Source organism: Bombus pyrosoma, linkage group LG1 (genome assembly GCF_014825855.1).
Source record: "Bombus pyrosoma isolate SC7728 linkage group LG1, ASM1482585v1, whole genome shotgun sequence".
NCBI classification, from domain to species: Eukaryota; Metazoa; Arthropoda; class Insecta; order Hymenoptera; family Apidae; genus Bombus; species Bombus pyrosoma.
In genome coordinates, this window is record NC_057770.1 from 851,882 (window position 1) to 873,158 (window position 21,277).

Genomic DNA, 21,277 nt, shown 5'->3' on the forward strand with positions numbered 1-21,277 from the left:
TGTGATAAAATAGTTCTAGCAAAAGAATTTAACATCAATAATAAAAGAGATACGAATCAACCAGCTTGAAATGTTTGTATCAGTTGTTAGGAATTGAAATACCGTGTTAATTTTATACCATTCGGAATTTGCGAAAATTTATATATAGATGCATTGCTGATATCTGTATCCATCATCATATGTTTCGGTTAAATCTGCAAATCCAAAGATTAGCTACAGTTCGTGAGCATAAATTATTCGTTGGTATCCATAAAGAATGCGCGTTTAATAAAACGATATCACTCTATTATGTTACACATATCCAGAGGATAAAGATGAACTAGCCCTCACGATATGTAACCTATTCAATTTATTCATTTCTGAAAATGGTCGAATTGCCTTTGTGACTTAAAGGAAGGACGCTGATGAAAGAACGAAAAACAATAGTTCTGATGGATCAGTTGGAATTCTAACAAGGAAGTGATCTGCTTTCTTGTCAAAGCTTGTCGATATGCAACAAAATGTGCTACGACAAACAGTCACACAATATTTGTGCAATGTTAAGAACCAACATGTACATTGAAAAGGCTGAACTGCACTCGACCGTATCAGTTACTCCTGCGGACTGAACCCACAGAAAGTTTCGTGCTGTATTGATGTCGAGCAGACAGGAGCTATAACTGGCTCTCAACTTTGTGTCTTTTTGAAAGACATAATAAATCATACTGGCACACGAAACTGATCAGAATGTATGACAACGAAACTAAAGAATGGAACAAAATGTATTCGATGTAACGCAGTTTGTTTGAAAGAATTATTCTACGACATAGAATTGTTATTACAATTGTATAAAATAAGCATGATTGATGTATTACCGAAAGTATAATTTATGCTCACATACTGTACAGATCTTATTAAAATGACAGAATGTTTGTAGCAGTACTGCAGGTTTTTTGGGAAAAATATTTGTTTCAATGTGCTACTAGTTGTTATCAAATGTTTTTCGTTTAACTATATAGAAAGAATGTCATTCAAAAAAAGCAAAAGGAACAAGAGAAAACGAAGAAAAGGAAACAAGAAAATGTGAAAAAGATATTTTTATTATCATATACATTACATATGTAGTAATAGATTGATTGATTCAGTAGGAAATGTTATTGATATTTCATTGCGAACTATTGCGTTTGTAGCTTCATCTTTAATTAAGCGAAATATGTAAATAACTGATTAATGTATATGTTTAAGATACATTTTTACATTATGTATACTTGTTGGATTAAGGTACTTGAACATAACATACAAGATAGAAATACATAACTTGTAATTAATAAAAGTAGATATTTGTATACATAATATATAGGCGTTTTTCATCGGAGGCAATAAATATAATGTAAATAAAAATTAGAAATTTATTAAATAAAATTTGGTTTTTACAGAATAAATGTGAAGTATTTGATGTTTTTTTAAGTACTTTCCGTCCACTGAATATCACGTGTTCTCAGGCTCAATCACCGCCGAGATTCCGCTTTCTATCACTTGCGAATAAGATGTTAATTAATTTTTACTTTTAAAATCACAAGATGCCATAGAATACTTACTTCATCAATTTCTTGTTTCGTTAAGTCCTGTTTCCCTTTCCGTTTAAAGAAACCTAACTGAAAAATGTTATTAAATAAAACATGTTATAATCACGTTCAATAAAAAGATATCTTACCATGTTTAAAATTGCGACACAAATGCATAATAATAACAGTCCGACCAAAACAGAAACGATAATAATCCATAGCTGTAGCTTTTCCATTTTTGGAGTGTAATAAAACATTGTCATAACTTCTACTGTTGAACTGTTTTTAATCATTTTTAAATTATTTCAAATAATATGTAGATATAAGTATTTAGAAAATACGTAGTAAAATGTAAAATGTATTTACCGGGTTCCATTGATATCTAGCCTTTCATCTGGTTTTATGATTTCTACGTTCACCTCGGTGATAAATTTGACAACGGCTCTTTTATTCCTAAAGTTGGCTTAAGGTATCGAAAAAAGCGTAAACGAATGAAACATGTAACCATATGTTATAATATATATATATATATATATATATATATATGTATGAAGGAGTAATGTAAGTGATTACCTTTAAATTTATCGACATTTAATAAAAATTTAATCACTAACTTTCCAACATCTTGTAACGTTTTCAGCGTATTTAAACTGCATACGATGGTCGTACAAGCTATCTCAGGTGTTGAACAATTTATATAAATAATATTATCTGTCAAATTTTTGTTCAATGTTTCTGGAGTTTGAACATTCTTCGCGTCACTTAGGTATACGACTGAAGCCTCTACGTTTCTTTCGTGCATATCAAATTTATCTAAGAATGATTCCTCTTGAACTTCACCTAGTTGACTATCTACTAAAGTACTCTCGGAAGAGCATTCAAAAAGTTCCCCTGATATGTATAGCTAAAAACATATTTCATCGACAATTTATATATACAAGAAAGAGGGTCCATAGATTCTTACTTGAGGTTTGTACATATATATCAACGTTGTTGAGTCTTCTTTAGCTAATGGCACTTTAACAACAAGTTGTGCATCTTCTATAGGCGATGCTCCAAGTTTATACACTTGATAAGTATGTTGAAAAGTAATATTTGAAGAACTTTCGTTTAAAGTAGTTAAATAGTAGGCTTCTTCATTTGCTTTCCTGAAAAATAATATTAGTAAAAACAAATGCATTATTTGCTACAAGACGAATATATCTAAATAATACGAACCCATGCAGAGATAGAGAAACCTCGTTTATTAAATTAAGAGTTTTGCTTATGTTTGTCATTCCATGATTTATACTACGAGTTTTTATGATTGCGTAAAAATATAATTTATTATGGTCATACAGCGATCCATTAATTAAGTGTCTCATATCCAAGTTTAATTTAACACTTCTCTAAAAAAAAAAAAAGCATAAATTTTTATTATCATACATTAACAATACGATTTGTAAGAAAATTTTCGAAGTACCTCCTCTCCGTTCCAAATGGGGTTTCCCGTATCACAGATTACTATTAAATTTTCTTTCGAGTTGTCTTCTTGACAAAAGGGTAAAATGCTACGTAACATTATTCTCTCAGGGAATGTGAACTCAAGTATAGTAAGGTACGCAGGTTCTCCATAGTTTTTCAAACTGATTTCTAAACTTATATCGCTCGAACCAATAACCCACGTATCATTGTATTGTATATTATAAAATTTTGCAGTAGCGGATATATTAGAATTACAAACTTTATCTTCTCCACAGCCGATGTTGAAAGGAAGGAAAGCTTGAGCAGTTTGTAATTTATTGTTTCGCTCTTCAACAAGACAGTATTTGCAAAAATTACTCGACGTATTATCATATAAAAAATCATGTTTCGCAAAAATACTAATCGGCTCGATAAAATCTCGTATGTTTCTCTGGGAAATATCATATTAAATAAACCATAAGTTAGTATAAAATTGACCCAAAAATATGCTTAATATTACCGAAATATTAACTTGAGCAGATAGGCAAACATTTGACGTCAAGTTAGAAGATTTCAACTCCAAAATTGTTTGTTGAGTTCGCTGGTAACGTTCGTCTATAGTAACTGTAATCTTAGATTTTATAGCTAGAAATGAATTATGATTCACTGAAAAATATAAACAGCTTTAACCGTATGTAAAGATTTACATAATTACATACATGTACCTTGCTCACTATTATAACGTACATTACGTACAAAGTATAGCGGGCATATTTTAACCAAGAATTGCCTAGCGTCTCTTTGTAAAGTATTAGGTACAGTCTCAATTAAAAGTTGTGTTCTTGTTACTGGTTTACTACGTAGTATTATAGCGTGTCCTGATTTGTATGCGCCAACTGCGATATCCAAATATCTGCGCGTAGAAGATTATTGGACCTGTACTGATCAAATAGATTTAAATATCGTATGGTGAGTTTTACCAACCCATTTGCATCGATGTCAATCGGTTTTGATATTGAAAATCCAAATCTCTGTATTTTCTGCGAAGGACGCAGTAAAAATTTTGCAGCTTCGATTCGCTCCGACACTTCCAGATAATCTGAACCGCCATTGAATACATAGATCACGCCATCGTTCTCCCAAGGTGATCCCACAATAATATCTATTGCAATAAGAAAACAAATTCAACGAAAACCTATGCCATTTGATATAAATAAATTCGGATTACCATCGAATCCATCAGCATCCAAATCACCGCTAGCTATGGCATATCCAAAATGACCTCCTTCTGCGGTCCCGTATAATATTTGAGTCATTTCAAATTGTCCCTGCAAGAAATACATCAAGTACCTACGCCAGGGCTCTGCACTACGCAGTACGATATACTGCGAGACAATATATTTTCAGCGCGAAATATTCCTTACTTTGGATGTACCGACAAATACATAGACTCTGCCGTTATCTTCTCCCCAAAGGGGTGCTCCAATTAGAAGATCATCTAGACCGTCATTGTTTAAATCCCCTACGGCCAAACTGGCTCCAAAAAATTCGCCAATATGAGTTCCATCTAGCTTTGTAACGAACTCACGGGACTCTGGGTTGACTATTATTACCTAGAGAAAGAAATTGTTCATCGAAAATCTTTAATTTGATATAATTTCGAGATATTGTTAATTACCGTGCCAACATAGTGCCACCCGGGAGCCCCACTGACGAAGAGTAATTGATCTTTTTTGAAAAAGTATCCAGATTCAACGCTGTATCCTGTAAATGTATATCGTTGCATACTAATCATAAAAATAAGTTTATCGGTATAAAGGGCATACCAAACTGAGATAAATTGTCAAGAAACGACAACTCTATGGACATCGTTTCATTTAAATATACTACATCCACGGTGCCATAATCTTCGTGTTTTGGCTTCCCTATGATGCGATTTATTTTTCTCTCTTTTTTGTCTTCGTTGCCTTTGGTTTGCTAAATTTTATTACAAAAACATTACTATATGATATAAAAGAATATAGCAGTCAAAAATATTATTTATATACCTTCATTGAAGCATAATGAACAGAAAAACCATGAAGCGGATTGTACCAAAATTTCGAATCAAAACCTAATCGATCGAAATGATATAATTATTTAATACATATGTTATAATATTAATCATAATTTTAATCATTAATTACATACTATAGGACATAAGATTCTTGTCTTCGATTGACAACACGCCCGAAGAAACTTTTCCACTGTAACACATGCCTTGCAAAGTTTCGAAATTAATATTTGTGAATGGTTTTGAAATCACTACAATTGTCCGTGGTGCGCACACCTATGATTAAAATGTCATTAAAAATTATATTTAATATCACGAAATTGTTATTAACATTCCACTTACTGTCAGAATCCCATTTATTTCGTCTACAGAAATGGCACTCCCAAACCAACCAAATTGTTTCCGTATAAGTATGTTCATTGCGAACCGCGTTTCGTATCCTTTTTCGTTCTCAATCTTTTCTGGCTTGATTATTTGACATTTGCTATTTTTAATCGCACACCGGAACACGACACCAGGTTCGATCAGGTACGGAAATCTCTGTATAGAAGGCAAGGAATAATTTCCTTTCGGTGCTCCAACTATCAACCTTTCGTAATTATTATATACAAATTAAATACGATCTAAGAGAACAAATTGATCGATATTTCACATACAAGGAATAATATACGTTACCAGGGTGTATCAGTGTCCGGTTCGTAGTATAAACGTACAGTGTAACCGAAATAATTATTAACGTTATAAGAATAAATAATAGGAAAATCTATGTCTACATTATATCCATACACTGTTCCAACGAACAAGAGGAATATTTCTATAACAAGTATTCTGTAAACCATCGTGGCGAATTCAAACTTTACGTGCTCGTCGGAAAAAAGTATAAAACTATCGCAAATTTTTATTCAAGCACAGGAAGACAAACGATAATACAATCATTGAGATATGTGTCATCATAATACAATTTAACTGTGACTAATGAATCATTTATTTCATCAAACTCATCGTCGTATTACAAGGATATATAAAAAGAATCTGTAGCTGCATTTAAAATTGCATACCTAAAATTTTTGAATTTTTTAGCATGTGTTTTTCGATATCCTTCATGTAATATGGTAAACGATCTCGTGGGTCCTTCGCTGGTAATTTAGGACACTACATATATAAAACATATTTACAACTTATATATTTCTAATGTGACATTTATACTTTTAAATAATCAAAGATTGTAAGTATACCTTGGCTTGTTTCCTTAATTCCAAAGCTGTAGGCATTAGTTGGATAGTTCTCTTTTCTCTCTTATCTAAAGTAGGGTGATCCATAAATAATGGTATTTGAAATTTATCCTGATGTGTAAGTTCTTCAAATTTTTTCATCATTTCCCAGAATACTAAAACTTCTCTAGGGTCAATACAACTCTAGAAACGTAAGAAATATTTTTAGGACTAATTGCAAGTTATCAAAATTCTAAAGCTATAATAAATAAAAATTGCACACTTTTGCAGCTAATTCAAGTCCAACTTCATCAGCCTCAGTTTCAGATTGTCTTTTGTACCAAGAAAAAATGGCAGCAAACAATATGTACATAGTTGAACAAAGTGTAGCTGCTGCTCTACTTTCATAAAATACCCAAATTAGAAATGAAAATACAATAGTTGCAACGTAGTATATCACTCCAAAAGACAATGTTTCTGACTAGGAACGATTATATTATCATTAATTATTATTTCCTAGATTAGTATTTTCTTCTTTTATGAAATATTAATTATGAAATATTAAAAATGTCATTTACAAACTAATTATAACTCACTATATGAAGAAGCATATCATGTGACATTTCATGGGCTAAAATAAACGTTAGTTGATCACTGCTTTTAATAAAGTTGAAGATGTCAACAATTACAATAATATTTCTATCCTAAAACATTTAAAATAAAATATAATTTTTATTATGTGGAGTAAAATTTTATTTCACTTTTCTATATATGTAGATGATCTACATACTGGTAAGATCATAACATTAGGAAATGATGCTATATTATTAAACATACGATGGATTATAGTAATAGTCCAATCAGTGTCTTTAAATAAATTTTTATTAGAGTTTATCAACCGCTTTAGTGCTGTGGCAATTATTTTATATTTGGGATCATGCAATGGTACCACGTTCTTCTGATTTTGCACTATTACCTATATAAATTTGTGACTATGTGAAATACTGCCATTATTTTCAGTTCACCCAGATTTTTAAATACATACTTGAAATATAATTTTAGAGCTTTCAATTTGTTGAGCTTGATCAACTAAAATTAAACGTGGTTTCTTTCTTACTGGATCTTCCTCCAAATGTATCAAGCAATAAACAAATAAAATGAAAGATAGAAATCCCAAAGAACCTAGAAATACATATAACATATATTTCTTATGTTATTTTAAATACTTATAAGTGACAAATAGTATACCATAAATAGTATATTTCCTTCGCTTAAACCACCTTATATATTTTTGCTGTCGTTCTATAGTTTGTTTCAACCACCATTTTCTTACAAAATGACCACAACAGATTGATCCAAAGCACAGAATTAATGGTGCAGGATAATTTAATCTTTGAGTTGTATGAAAATTTGACATTTGAAATTTCAAACCCTGCCATCTTCTCTCAAGTTTTTTACATTGAATCGGAAATGTTCCATAATTGGTACTATACAATAGATTTCTTTTTGTACATGTTAAAGCTCTACCAGTCGTTAATCGAAGATATTTGAAATACATTATTTATTCAGAACATTTATATAATTGAAACCATTATAGCAGTATAACTTTTCAATAAATCTTTACGAAGGTTATAAACAGAAAAACTTTACATGGGTCTTTCCTGAAACGATAATTATTTTGTATGGCATAATATAAGGTTAGGATACATCTTGTTGCTGAAGATCAGATGAAAAAAGAAAAATTTAAAGGGAAAAAAGAGGAAGAGCATATGCTATATATACTGTAATGTATGTTGCTTGCGTTAAAGAGTACAGTATTTTTAGAAAGAAAACCGTAAGTCCGGTATACGAATGCCTGACAAATGCTTTTTGTAATGGTATCAGTGTATTGATGCATCAGCTGATATGTGTCAAAAAAGGCAGCTTCGCTTTCCTTCGTACAGATGTGGACTGTTGACACTTTAAATGACCTTTTTGCGAATAGCAATGTACTTAAGAATTGTAACATTGTATTGAGGAAAAAAAATGAAATGCTCCAACGTATTTAAATGAATCTCGAAATTTCATTATATCTAATTATATTTTTAACTGAATATTTAAAAACTATTTAACGTATGTAATGTTAGAGATTTGTCGTAAGGTTATAATCGATAATTCAGGCAAGATCGATTAATAGCTGTTACAATAGCTGATCAAAACTAATACATATAATCTAATTTCTTTTCCAAATTAACCACAAATCGAGGATACTCAATTAATTTTCTCGTTTCTTGTATCTTACAATATACAATATATCTCTGCAAACGTAAAATATCTTAAAATCACTTTGCATAAAAAATGTTGAGAAAGACAATTATACGTATACTTTATTTATGTCTTTCAATCTTATGCCATTCTTTAGGGATAACTAGTAAATTATTTTTTCACAAATAATTGGAAAATTGCATAATTGTTTATGTTTATTTATAATGTTCAACTTTCAAACAATATATATGTAAATGACCAACATTATTTTAAGGTACATATTAGTCTCCTCTTTAGTTATCAATATCAAAAGAACGAAACGAAAACAAGTCAATTCGGTTAGAATAAAAATATTTAAGAAACTCGTGCGAAGATTACTAAGAAAATAAAACGAAAAATTCACAAACGAGACTTAAATGCATATGACGTATATATGCATATATACTGATCATTCTTGAAAATAAACCGGACAGGGATAAATTTATGGAGATACAAATTAGGAAGGAATTCAATTGAATATTGAATATGAAAACGATGAAATTTCTAAGAACAATATACCGATACAGTAAACGAAGCAGAAAGCACGTACTCGTACGTCTGCTATAAAGGGTTCGGTGTTGATTCTCGGTGCAGCTAGCGGCCAAGGATGCGTGTATTTGTGCGCGTTTTCATGCGCCGGTATTTGCGCGTGCGTTCGTGTGTAAATGCAGGCACACGAGTGTGTATGTATGTATGTATATATGTATGTGTGTGCGAGGACGTACATGTGTATACGTCCATCATGAGTCAGAACCCATGGTCGGTCCGCGTTTCGTAATTAATTTCTACGGTGAGGAGAAAAATGCGAGTCTAGACTCGGGACTACGACACCTGCTCACTCCCGGGCCGCTTGTCCTCGGAGGACATGCCCGTTGTGCCCGGTAAATCGTGCACCTTTTATCTTCTTTCTGCTCTTCGTATCCATTATGTGTGCTTAGTGTTGTGTGTTTTCTTCTCTTGTTTCTCTCGCCGAATCTTCTGTATCCCTGGTTCTGCCCTTCCATCGGGTTAACGTTTCTCTGTCCTTCATCTACAGGTACATCTTATTTAAAACAGGTCTGCCCGTTCGATTCTTCGAACCGCCTCTACGATTCCTTTTTCAGTCGACCAGAGCATAATTTATTTCCTGTCTTCTTATATGTTATGAATTTTCATGCAACAACACCAACAGAAGAAAGGATTGTGTCCGAGACGGCATTTTAAGCCATCAAAAGTACGAACACACAAATGGTTCCTCGACTGGTATGTTTGGCCGATTTTGAACTGTCAGTTTTGACTTCGATCGAACTTTCACGAGAAAGAATGGATTGTGAATTTTTCGACAGTTTTGTTTATCGGACTTGCCTACCGCTTTGTTTTGCTTCCGTCTGAATAAGACGAATTGAATCAGGTATATATTTACCTTTTATATTCATATTTTCTTTTTCGAATTTCTTCTTCAATTCTTTAATAATGTCAATGTTTCTTCCAAAATGATAAAAAAGATGAAAAGTTGTTAAAAGACTGATTTAATTTTAGGTAACATAAATAATTAAGGGTAAAAGAAATAGAAAAAAAACATGGATCAGAATAGAAATAGACCAAGTAGACCTCGTCTTCGTTCTCATGGCAATTCTGCAAGAGTACTTGTATTTGATCAGGCTGAAAGCGAAGAATCTGCTTGCAGCACTGAAGCAGAAGTGCAAAAACGTCCAATTCCACCAAAAGTAGAAAGCAAGGAAGCTCCAGTTCGACCTGGTTAATAAAGATTTATCATATTTCATTTATTTGCCTATTTATTTCTTTATAGTGCTTGACATTTAGTTTAATATCTGCAGTTAGTGGAGAACTCTCAAATCTGGTTCGAATGAGGAATTCTGCAATTGGGAAGTCTGCACCTTCGTTATCTGTTCACGTGGTTAGTGACATTTACCATTAAGTGTTAAATATAAATACACAGATTAATAATAATTATCGCATAAGCCAAATATATAATATGCATATTGTCTGTTTTAGCGTGATTTTAACATTCCCCGGCGTGCTGCTAAAGCAGCTCATCGTAAATCTTTTATTGCAACAACATCTCCAACTTTACCACGTTGTCATTCACCATTGTCAGGTGATATAAAATTTTATTTTTTAATGCGTTGTTTCTGATTATTCAAATGATTCATCAATGATATTTTATATATTGTTTATGTACAAATTATTTATGAGTGCTATGTATTTTATGAGAATGTTATATAAGCATTCTGGCATACCCTTACCCAAGATTTTTAAATACATATATTTACATACATATATACATCATAAATACATATATCCTTGATTAAAAAATCGTAACGCAATTTGCAGTCTATGCAGTTAGATTTAGAAACTTTAACTTTTACCTTTAAAAAGATGTCCTTAAAAACAAATTACTTGTTAATTACTTAGAAACGTGTATTTTATATTATTTTTACAATTCAATTATCATAGAAAACTAATTTCTTTTTTACTGCTTATTTCCTGATATAGCATTTGTCCCGATTGTAGGCAGTCCTCTAGAGAGTCCTAGGATGTCATCCAGTCCACATTTTGCTTTTGCTCCAATTAAAAGGTATTTATTTCATAACTACTTTTAGTCTGTTTAAATCTGATCTGTTTACCTATATAAGTAGGTGTCGTCATTGTCAGCATTATATTTTTAATACATTATTAATAGTAAAGAAAACAAATGCTGATGCAGTAACTAGGTTGTGAAATCTTTCATAAAAAACTGAGAATATGGCTGTAAGATTTCTTGTTAACAAGTGGTTGGCTTTTCTTGTATATGTTAGCATTATTAAGTAGCATGTATCATCTATTGTAAAGTTAATTTTTCATACTTAAATGCACATAATATTTAAGGATTGGTGGAGGTACAACAGGAACTGGAGATGGCAGACGATGGTCAGTTGCTAGCTTACCATCTAGTGGTTATGGTACGACACCAGGTTCCAGTAATGTTTCGGTTAGTTAATTATCTGGATAATTCGTTTAAAGATACCTACAATAATCTTAAAGAAGTCTATTAACTAATATACTCGATTAGTCACAGTACTCGAGTCAAGAACGCTTGCACCAACTTCCAAATGTTCCCACCAAGGACGAATTACGTATGCTTTCTTGCCATTTTTCTAAACCCGGCACGCCGTGTTCTTCGCATCCAGGTTTTCCAGGATCTAGTATTTCTAGTATTCCAGGCAGTGTATCTCTCAGTCTCGATGAAGAAGGTCGTAGGTCACCGTTACACAGACCGCGGTCACGAAGTTTAAGGTAAATACTGTTGATATGATTTCTATTTTTCAGACATTACATTTAAGCTCAATTGTACGTATTTGTTTAAATTATAGCAGTCCGAGTCGATCTCCTGTATTGGACAGCGAAATTGTTATGATGAATACTCTTTATAAGGAAAGATTTCCAAAGGTACATTGTAATAAAAAGTATATGTATATCGTGATGACATAATACTATATTTACGATTTCACTTAAGAATTTTATTTGATTAGGCAACACAGCAAATGGAAGAACGTTTAACTAATTTTATTAATGAAAACAAGGAATTGGATGAATATGAGGTAATGGCAAATATGACCCAAGATTCACTACCGATTTTACGGTTTGTGCATCATCAAGTAATTGAAATGGCGAGGGACTGTTTACAAAAATCTCAGGAAAAATTAATTACAACTAGATATTTTTACGAAATGAGTGAAAATTTGGAACATTTGTTGATGGAGGTAATTGTATACAAATTTACATGATAAAATAAATAAGCAATGAATAAACGTCTTTATTTATAGACAAAAGATAAGTCACTTGATGCAGCAACAAGATTAACGGGGCTTATCAAAAAATTACTATTAGTAATATCACGTCCAGCTCGTCTATTGGAATGTTTAGAATTTGATCCAGAGGAGTTTTATCATTTACTCGAACAGGCTGAAGGTCAAGCAAAAATTAATGCGGGAATAAAAAACGATATACCTCAGTATATTATTAACAAACTTTCTCTTAATAGAGATCCAATATCAGGTAACATTTCTTGTATAATCCTTTCATCTATTCATCTAAATTCTGTGCATATTCACTATGTCACTATATCTTAGAGCTGCAAGAAGATTTAAATAAGCTAGAAGATTCGGCAAGTTCGAGCGATAGCAATTTACAAATCGCTTCAAGTCCAAATAAAGACGATGAAAAATCTCACCGCGTTCCTTGTGAAGGCGATTATGAAGTATTGAAACTCATTAGTAATGGTGCATACGGCGCAGTGTATTTGGTTAAGGAGAAAACTACACGACAAAGATTTGCTATGAAGAAAATAAATAAGAACAATTTAATGCTAAGAAATCAAGTAGAACAAGTTTTTGCTGAGAGAGATATAATGAGCTTTACAGACAATCCATTTGTAGTTTCTATGTACTGCAGCTTCGAGACAAAAGTGAGTACACACACATATATAAAATTACATATGTAAAATTTAAATAATATCTGTTAACAAACATTTGATTATAGAAGCACTTGTGCTTAGTAATGGAATATGTAGAGGGTGGAGATTGCGCGAATCTTTTAAAAAATATCGGTCCATTGCCACCGGACATGGCAAGATTTTATTTTGCAGAAACCGTTTTAGCTGTTGAATATTTGCACAGTTACGGTATTGTTCATCGAGATTTGAAACCTGACAAGTACGTAAGAAAAGCATGTTATTAATTCATTCACTATTTCATATATTGCTTCTTTTTTAGTTTACTTATTACTGCCCTTGGTCACATTAAGCTTACTGACTTTGGTCTCAGTAAAATGGGTCTTATGTCCCGTAAGTGGCACAAAAGATCGATGTTCGTGAAATATACCTTAATGATCGTCGAACGAAGTTCTTTTTTCGTTTTCAGTGGCGACAAATCTTTACGAAGGATACATAGATAGGGATACGAGACAATTTTCCGATAAACAAGTGTTCGGCACACCTGAATACATCGCCCCTGAAGTTATATTACGCCAGGGATATGGTAAACCTGTTGACTGGTGGTCTATGGGCATTATATTGTACGAATTTCTAATTGGCTGTGTACCATTTTTTGGTGATACTCCGGAAGAGTTGTTTGCTCATACTGTTAACGGTAAATATTGATATAAGATATAAACAAAATATTTGAGAAGTACTTAATAATATAAACAAAATAATTACGCCTAGATGATATCGATTGGCCGGATGAAGATGATTGGCCTATTCAGCCAGAAGCAAAAGATATTATAACAGCGTTGCTTCAACAAAGTCCTAGAGATCGTTTAGGCACTGGTGGATCTCATGAAGTAAAAGAGCACCCATATTTTTATGGAGTAAATTGGAATAGTTTACTCAGACAAAAGGCTGAATTCGTACCTCAATTAATCAATGACGAAGATACAAGCTACTTTGATAGTACGTATAACACATGCGATATAATTCCTATCCTAGTATTAATATTGAAAATTAACAAATCTGTACTATTTTAGCTCGTATGGATAGATATAATCACGATATAGGCGACGATACTGACGACACCGATGACTCCCCTTTGTTCGGATCGTTTTCCTCGTATTCTCCGCAGTCACGAAAAATATCTCAAACCCGTCCACCGCAGATAAATCCTGAACAAACAGAGTCGGATGTCTCAAAGAAGCAATTATTCCGTACTGAGCTTGAACGCACAGTCGCGCAATTGTCTTTCGGATCTAATAGCTCAACTACTCCTCCATCCAAATTAGCGGAATCAACTCCGTCAGAAAAGAATCGATGTTCTTCGTCCATTAGAAATACCACGTACATCGAAACGCCACCAAAGGCGGACAAGTCATTCACGAGTCCTGCCACGGTGACCAGTGGCGAGTCCCAACTAACAGTTATTAAAAACAGTCACATAGAAGGGACGTGCATCAGTTTGAGTACACCCGATTCCTCGCAAACGGAGTCTGAGGATATCAGTCCGCAGATCCAGAGAAAACGACACGTGCATTCCCGTGATAAGCTGCCCAGGTTCAGTATATGCATTGATGATGAACACATGTGAGTCGTTCAAACATACATCAGCTCGAACATTATAATCATTATCACGAAATTAGCTCCACTGTCATTGAATTCAATAATATACATATAAGCCATCCAATTTTCAAAGCATGATGGATAAAAAATTATATATGTGTAGTTATAACAAATAAATTTCATTTCAGGTTGGATTTATTTGCTGCAAACAGAGATACAACCGAGGAAAGCAAGCATAATTCTAGTACCGATTCTTTCGAATCATTCAACGCCATATCAATTATTCCATCCGCGAAACAAAAGTCGCGGTCCGTAATTAAGTCCGCATCCACTAGTGGATTGTCCTTAGTTATACCAACCAGTGATTTCTCTTGTACATATTATTATGAATTAAATTATTTCGTGTTACGTTCTAATGTTCAATTTTAATTACGAAGTCACACTTTTCAGATGATGCGTCATTAAATACTCAACCAATCGAATCTCCTGGTGGATCATCCACTGCCTCTTCAAGAGATACATCCCCTTGTCGCGAACTGAGTCCACTAGTAACTAGCCTAAAACCTCCTATTATCATTCGAAGAGGGCCGTGTGGATTTGGCTTCACTGTGCACACTATCAGGGTTTATTATGGTGACAGTGATTTTTACACTATGCATCATTTGGTTATGGTATGTTACAAATAGTTACACAAAGTCAAATTTCAGTATGTATAGTTTATTTGAATTTATTCCATATTCTATAGGCTGTAGATCAATCCAGTCCAGCTTTTGAAGCTGGTTTAAGACCAGGAGATCTTATAACTCATATAAATGGCGAGCCAGTCCAGGGTTTATATCATATACAAGTTCTTCAATTGATGTTGAGTGGTGGCGATCACGTAACATTGCGTAGTACACCATTAGAAAATACTAGTATTAAGACGGGCGGAAGGAGAAGAGATCTGACTCAGAGCAAAATGGCACGCAGAACGCTGCATAAACAGCGCAAACTAAAACGTGATCATTCCGATAAGAAACGAAAGACGTCCCTTTTTAAACGAATTAGTTCGAAACGAGCTAGTGTAGAGATGCAACAGGTATAGAAAAAGTGTACTTCTTTTTTTGCTTTTAATCTTTCTCTTTTTCTATTAATCTAAACGAATTAATTTGAAGATACGTGTTAGTGGCTTTTGTCAGATCACTTGCGAACATTTTGGAGAACGCCTTAAATTGTGAATGTACGAGTATATCTGTACAATCTTCTTTTTTATTTTAACACGAAACTACTACTGCTACTACTATACTACGCGCGGCATAAATACTAAAGCACCGGCAATTTCTATGCAACACACTTTATTATGTTAAGTATTACTTTTTTTATTGCAGCCATTAACTATCAGTTGTCCATTGTCAGCACCCATTCTATCCAGCGACAGCAAACCTCCACTTATGGTATGATTTTTCGTAACGTTCCGTGAACTTCTTGCTAACTTCATTTTAGTTGCTGTTTCTTTGATCGATACTTATTTGCCCGATATAATCCCGTGGCTAAATCACAGCTTTTACATATCTGTTTTTTTTTTTAATTGACCGTGACAATGTCAAAGTTTTACACCGTACACTGATCACAAAAAATATTTGAGTGTTCGAAAGAAGAGAGTTTGATGTTTCATCTTCTGGCTAGTACATACTAGCATACCTATTGGCTAGAAACGTTACGCGACCTTTTTGCAGATGGCTGCGGGAATCTGTTCGCCGTCAATGGTAACACCTAGTCGGTCGTTCCAGTCATTCACACGTTCTCAAGAAACGTCACCATATTTTGCAGCCTGTACAAAGTCTGTCTGCAGCCCGTCACCACCAACAAATCGCGTTAACTCGGATTCTTATCACTCCACGGGGAATTCAAGTCCCTGTTCCAGTCCAAACTCTTCGTCTCCGGGCTCCACTACGTCTGCTGCAAATCTACCGACTATCGCCAATCAGTCTCATTACCAGAGGCCGAGCACGCTTCACGGTTTGAAGCACAAATTACACACAGCTGCAAAGAACATTCATTCGCCGAATCGTAGAAAATCTGTGGGACATATACCATTGTCTCCATTGGCGAGAACTCCGAGTCCATCGCCCCTTCCAGCCAGTCCTACTAGAAGTCCTAGTCCGCTAGCGTTTCCTACGGGACATCAACCCGGTAGCTCAAATACTACGCAGTCCTATAGCCCAGGTAATATATAAATCGACATACGAAGCTAGTAACTTTGAAATAATACTTGATTTGACTTTGAACTGTCAGCAAACAATTTTTAACTTTAAGTAATCGTATATATAAAATCGCGATAGAAAAAGTTAGTATTATACATAGAGTTAAATTAAAATGTTGCATTTATAAACAAGCGGACATGATCATAAGATGATCGATATAAATATGTTTGAAACACTTAGGTGTCTGCTTATCAACGCCTAACAATCAGAAAAAAAGTTATGGACGACCGAAGTCAGCAGAGCCCGGTTCTCCTTTGTTAAGAAGGGCGCTTAGTCCAGACAGACTTCATCCTCGATCTGCGGAGAACAAAACATCGATCTCACCGTTGGCAAACACAGTGGTGAAAGTAACTCCACGTGCAACTATAGCGCAATCCTATTCAGAAACCTCCGAGGAGTGCAGTGATAGCTTCAAAGAACCAAACGACTCAAAAGTGGAGAAGAAAGTGTCAACGGAATCAAAGTCGGATTATTCGAAAATATCTCATGGGATATCGATAAATTTGGGAAACGTAGGTATATCTAATTCTTGCGGCAGCACACAGCTGCCCAGAATAGCAGAGGAGAAGGATTCACCGACCGGTTCAAAGGCTGACGATTACTCGAAGGAAGTTCTACCTTTAGATAAGATGGATAAAAATAACACGTCTATGAGTAAGTTGACAGAATCAGAGAATATTGGTGACCGTAGTAATCGTGTTGAATCGAAGACAGAGAGGCAGAATTTGTGTATAAAAAATTTAGAAGTTTTATCTATTAATAAGATTGAGGAGGGCGCTCAATCAGATAATTGTTTTAATGTACAAGCGCGTAGTTCGCAAAGCACATTTCACAAGCAATCTCAGAACATTGAAAAAGGTTCGCAAGCTTCGTCTCAAAAGACATCATCACAAAATAATGAAAAAGGCTCGCAATCTTCGTGTCAAAAAATATTGTTGCAAGCCAGTGAAAAGAATTTGCAATCTTCCGCCCAGAAAATATTATCGCAAGCCAACGAAAGAGGCTTCATGCAAGGTGTATCGCAGAAGTCATCTCAAAACAACGAGAAAGTGTCACCAGCTGCGGTGCAGAAACTACTTCAAGGCAATGAAAAAACATCTGTGCCTCATAAAGTGACCGAACAAAAGGCAGCTGGTAAAAATTCAGAGGCTAATCTGGAAGGGAGAAAAATATCGAAGAAGTACAAAATTGATAGCTCTGACGGCTCAAGTAACACTTCCTCCACACAACACTCAAACACATTTGAGGCTATGGGGACTGGGAAGGACAAGAAAAACAATTAAATAATTATCGTTCGATCGATCGTTTAGATCTGAGAGTATAGCGAGATAAAATGTTTGCGTGTAATGATCCGACTTCTTCTGCCAATGGAACAAATTGTCTGTTTTACAAAAGATACAATTTTATGAAAGAAGAAAGTCGAATGTCTGATAGATACACGGACATGCATATTGTAACTCGAGTAAGATCAGAAAGATGATAAATCAAAAAAAAAAAAAAAAAAAAGGGTAAACTGGTTTAATGTTTACAGCTTTAAAAGGAAGTTTGTATTCGAATTAAGTATTTATAGGCTTCCATCGAATAACATACCTGAACACATAGCTTTAGCTGGTATTTCTATCTCGTGGCGGTATTTAAACGCTACCGCTATTCTGTAACCGTAATTTTTGTCATACGATCATTGAATACAAACGTAATCCAGATGAAAGTAGAGGATATTGCAATTAATTACCATTTCAACGGTTTTAAATGAGCGCAGTCTGTTGAAATTACAGTTGCTAATTCTCTCCAAGAAATTAAGAAAATAAGAACGAAAAAATTGGAGTAATTTACACTTCGGGCTACAGTATTTATACGATCTCATTTACATTTACGTCTAATTATTACTAGCGCATCATACATATATGGATCAACATATAGCAGTCAGCGAATCGCGTACAGATAGGTTTTCAGTATGTGTAATATTTGCGAAGTTAAAGAAAAAAAAATGGAAGCAATGTATATCGTATATACTCGTAATTCAGATCCAGATGGAAAAGTTTTTAATGATATCTTTTAATTTATTTAATAGAATAATTTATCTGTAGTTATAATTTTTTCACAAAAGCCAGGTTTACATGTTGAATATTTATAAGATGCCTATTTGTAAGTTCTGTGAAATAATGAAACTTTCGTTTTTACGACTTATATGTTTCATTTAATATCGATTAATTCTCTTAAAATCGGCCTATAGCGCGAGTATATACGATAAATAATTATCGCTGCACTGATTAGTGTACAAGATGCTCCCGTATGCACAATGACATTAACCTGTCTCAATTTCATTCGACCACACACTGTGATGTATTTAATTGAAATTAATGCGAATTGGTGCTAACATTTACCGCTCAGGTATCTTCGCGAGAACTGGTGCTCTCAGACAAGTCTCAAGTACCTAAATCACTCACTCGTTTAGAAGAAGTGATAAAAGAAGAAGCAGAAGAAATAACAAAAAAGAAACAAGAAAGAGAAACATAGCATTAAAAAACACGAAGTAGCGAACATATCGCATTGGAAGCATCTTGAAAGTTCTTTAGTGATAAAAGAAAAATAAAAGTTGCGACCGTTTCGAAGGGCAGACTTGGTTCTCTGAGACGTAATGTAATCATTTTTTTAGTGTTAGGTATGCGTTAATTTATTCTGTATATAAAAAACTACGTATTAGTTAACTGCAGAAGCGTATGTTTTAATTGTGAAAAAAGAAAAGAAATGGTGAGTGAGACAAGCCGCAGTTTTTGGTTTTTATAAGTTGTTTACCGCGTTTATCGGCGCTTTCCTAACGAAAGCTTGCTTATTGTACGGAAAAGGAAACATTGCCATAAGGAGCAACACGGTATATATATACATATAACGTATGTGTGTCTCAGCCATAAAAAGTTACAGTTTGCTCTTATAGATTTTTAAACATATCCATGATCATCGTATTAATGACAAACTGAGCAATCGTTGTGTTATATATTTCTTTCCTTTTTCTTTCTCTCCAAGAAAATGAAATATATTTGTGTTTCCTGTCTATTAGCTAGAGCAACAAGGAATGGTGAAATAACATAACCGCGCGATATTGATCATTTACGAGTAAAGTACGAGCTCATATTGCGTTATATATTGTACACCGTTTTAAATATAAAGATAGACGATAAGGAAATACTTAAGGAAAAACTGGCTTTAGAGAAGTAAGCAGCGTTACGAGGCACAGTTTCGAGTACCATTGTCATCATCTTTGCACATACCTTCCTAGAGGACTTTTCGTTAACAAGTATTCGTGACAAATTCTAACCGAGATTATTGGCATATCGTTTACTCTATATTAAATTATTTCACATGCAAAGCACTTTGGCTCCGTTCGATTTTTGTATCCGTTTACGAAGTGACTTTTCGAAGTCAGGTGAAGCATCACGATTAACCTTGAAGCTTGATAAGAAGAAACTCGCGTGTCGATTATTCGGCGATCGCATAATCTTCTGTATCGTTACTAAGACTTTTTCAGACAGCCATTATTGCATCTCTCCTCTTTATCCGTATCCCCTTTCCTCTGCTTAACGTATGGTTGATATATGGTCGATGTTATAGCGTTGATGTCGTCTTAGTTAAGAGTCCGGTAGTCGTATTGCGTTTCCCAAGAATTTCGAGGCAGCTTGGGCGTTTTTTCGAATCCGACGAATTCGCTGCTCTATGAGGCTAATGAGATTAAGAGAAATTAAGAATAAGAAAATTAGAATGAATAAAAATACAAATATGTCGTGACAAGGAGACAAGGAAGCTCCAGGGAAATGTTGAATGTTTTTCTCCGGATATTTCGTACGATGTTAAATCTTTTTTTAAAAACGGAAATGTATATTCGGCACGGATTCTAGAATTCAGAACAAATTCGAGGAAACGAAGGAATAAGAAACAATCGTCTCTAAGATTTCGATGGTGAGATATTATTAATCTATTATAGTAGACGTATAATATGGCTATTATTCTTTGTAGAAGCGTAGAAGAGCCACGATCGTTGTTGTTTTTATCATTTTTGCTTTATAGATTATTTTCATTCTCGTTCTGCACGTAGACGAGTAAGTGATACTAATTAGCGTTCTGCGATGGGTCAATGGGCAGGAACAACTCCGGTCCTTAATTGTAAGAACAAACAAATCATAAATGGACGAGTTAGAAAATTCGAAAGCTACAATAACTGCTAATTGATCCGTCATAAATTCTATTCGAAAACGAAAAAGAGAAATTTTTGAGAAGAGACTTTTCTACGTATTGTATGCGATCTAAGTGATGTACAGCACGAGACGATCGATGCTTTGTTTGTTGAACATTGCTTCGTTATATTTATACGGATTGTGATCGCTGCAGGGATTTCATGAATTTGTTGGGAGTTGTTTTACGAGGCAAGCAAGCGTTAAAGATGATTCTTTGCTGACGCCAAGCGTTGTTGTATC

At 34.0% G+C, this 21,277-nt stretch overlaps 3 protein-coding genes across 12 annotated transcripts; 1 reads left to right on the plus strand and 2 right to left on the minus strand.

Annotated features, from left to right (window-relative positions):
• Positions 1-1,370: 1,370 nt before the first annotated feature.
• On the minus strand, positions 1,371-6,188 carry LOC122566402 (integrin alpha-8-like). Of its 5 annotated transcripts, none has more exons than XM_043723632.1 (19): positions 6,099-6,188; positions 5,383-5,580; positions 5,178-5,316; positions 5,036-5,100; positions 4,814-4,964; positions 4,666-4,751; positions 4,412-4,600; positions 4,216-4,315; positions 3,972-4,149; positions 3,713-3,900; positions 3,508-3,653; positions 3,007-3,438; positions 2,763-2,932; positions 2,509-2,692; positions 2,118-2,448; positions 1,911-2,007; positions 1,694-1,823; positions 1,578-1,634; positions 1,371-1,514 (listed from the first exon to the last, which is right to left on the minus strand). In XM_043723632.1, the coding sequence occupies exons 2-19, from the start codon at positions 5,458-5,460 to the stop codon at positions 1,512-1,514; spliced, it is 2,724 nt and encodes a 907-aa protein (XP_043579567.1). In that variant the 5' UTR covers positions 5,461-5,580; positions 6,099-6,188; the 3' UTR covers positions 1,371-1,511. The 5 variants fall into 5 exon arrangements, with proteins under 5 accessions (XP_043579567.1, XP_043579554.1, XP_043579556.1 ...); XM_043723619.1 differs by lacking the exon at positions 6,099-6,188 and adding an exon at positions 5,716-6,041 and having other exon boundaries at positions 5,383-5,629; XM_043723621.1 differs by lacking the exon at positions 6,099-6,188 and adding an exon at positions 5,716-6,040 and having other exon boundaries at positions 3,508-3,632; positions 5,383-5,629.
• Positions 6,002-9,029, minus strand: LOC122566487 (metalloendopeptidase OMA1, mitochondrial-like). Its single transcript, XM_043723806.1, has 7 exons — positions 7,500-9,029; positions 7,297-7,433; positions 7,042-7,227; positions 6,848-6,955; positions 6,535-6,732; positions 6,276-6,455; positions 6,002-6,192 (listed from the first exon to the last, which is right to left on the minus strand). Exons 1-7 carry the CDS (start codon positions 7,807-7,809, stop codon positions 6,085-6,087), a joined length of 1,227 nt encoding a protein of 408 aa, XP_043579741.1. The 5' UTR covers positions 7,810-9,029; the 3' UTR covers positions 6,002-6,084.
• Positions 9,030-9,160: 131 nt separating this feature from the next.
• Positions 9,161-18,390, plus strand: LOC122566331 (microtubule-associated serine/threonine-protein kinase 3). 6 transcript variants are annotated; one of them, XM_043723473.1, is made up of 23 exons: positions 9,161-9,570; positions 9,706-9,924; positions 10,053-10,271; positions 10,352-10,431; positions 10,530-10,632; positions 11,049-11,112; positions 11,403-11,505; positions 11,587-11,810; positions 11,888-11,963; positions 12,047-12,277; positions 12,341-12,572; positions 12,647-12,981; positions 13,056-13,228; positions 13,289-13,359; positions 13,436-13,663; positions 13,738-13,965; positions 14,040-14,589; positions 14,754-14,938; positions 15,016-15,236; positions 15,311-15,643; positions 15,933-15,998; positions 16,281-16,770; positions 16,989-18,390. In XM_043723473.1, the coding sequence occupies exons 3-23, from the start codon at positions 10,094-10,096 to the stop codon at positions 18,089-18,091; spliced, it is 5,274 nt and encodes a 1,757-aa protein (XP_043579408.1). In that variant the 5' UTR covers positions 9,161-9,570; positions 9,706-9,924; positions 10,053-10,093; the 3' UTR covers positions 18,092-18,390. The 6 variants fall into 6 exon arrangements, with proteins under 6 accessions (XP_043579408.1, XP_043579382.1, XP_043579390.1 ...); XM_043723447.1 differs by having other exon boundaries at positions 9,162-9,590; positions 11,031-11,112; XM_043723455.1 differs by having other exon boundaries at positions 9,162-9,570; positions 9,638-9,924; positions 11,031-11,112.
• Positions 18,391-21,277: the final 2,887 nt, after the last annotated feature.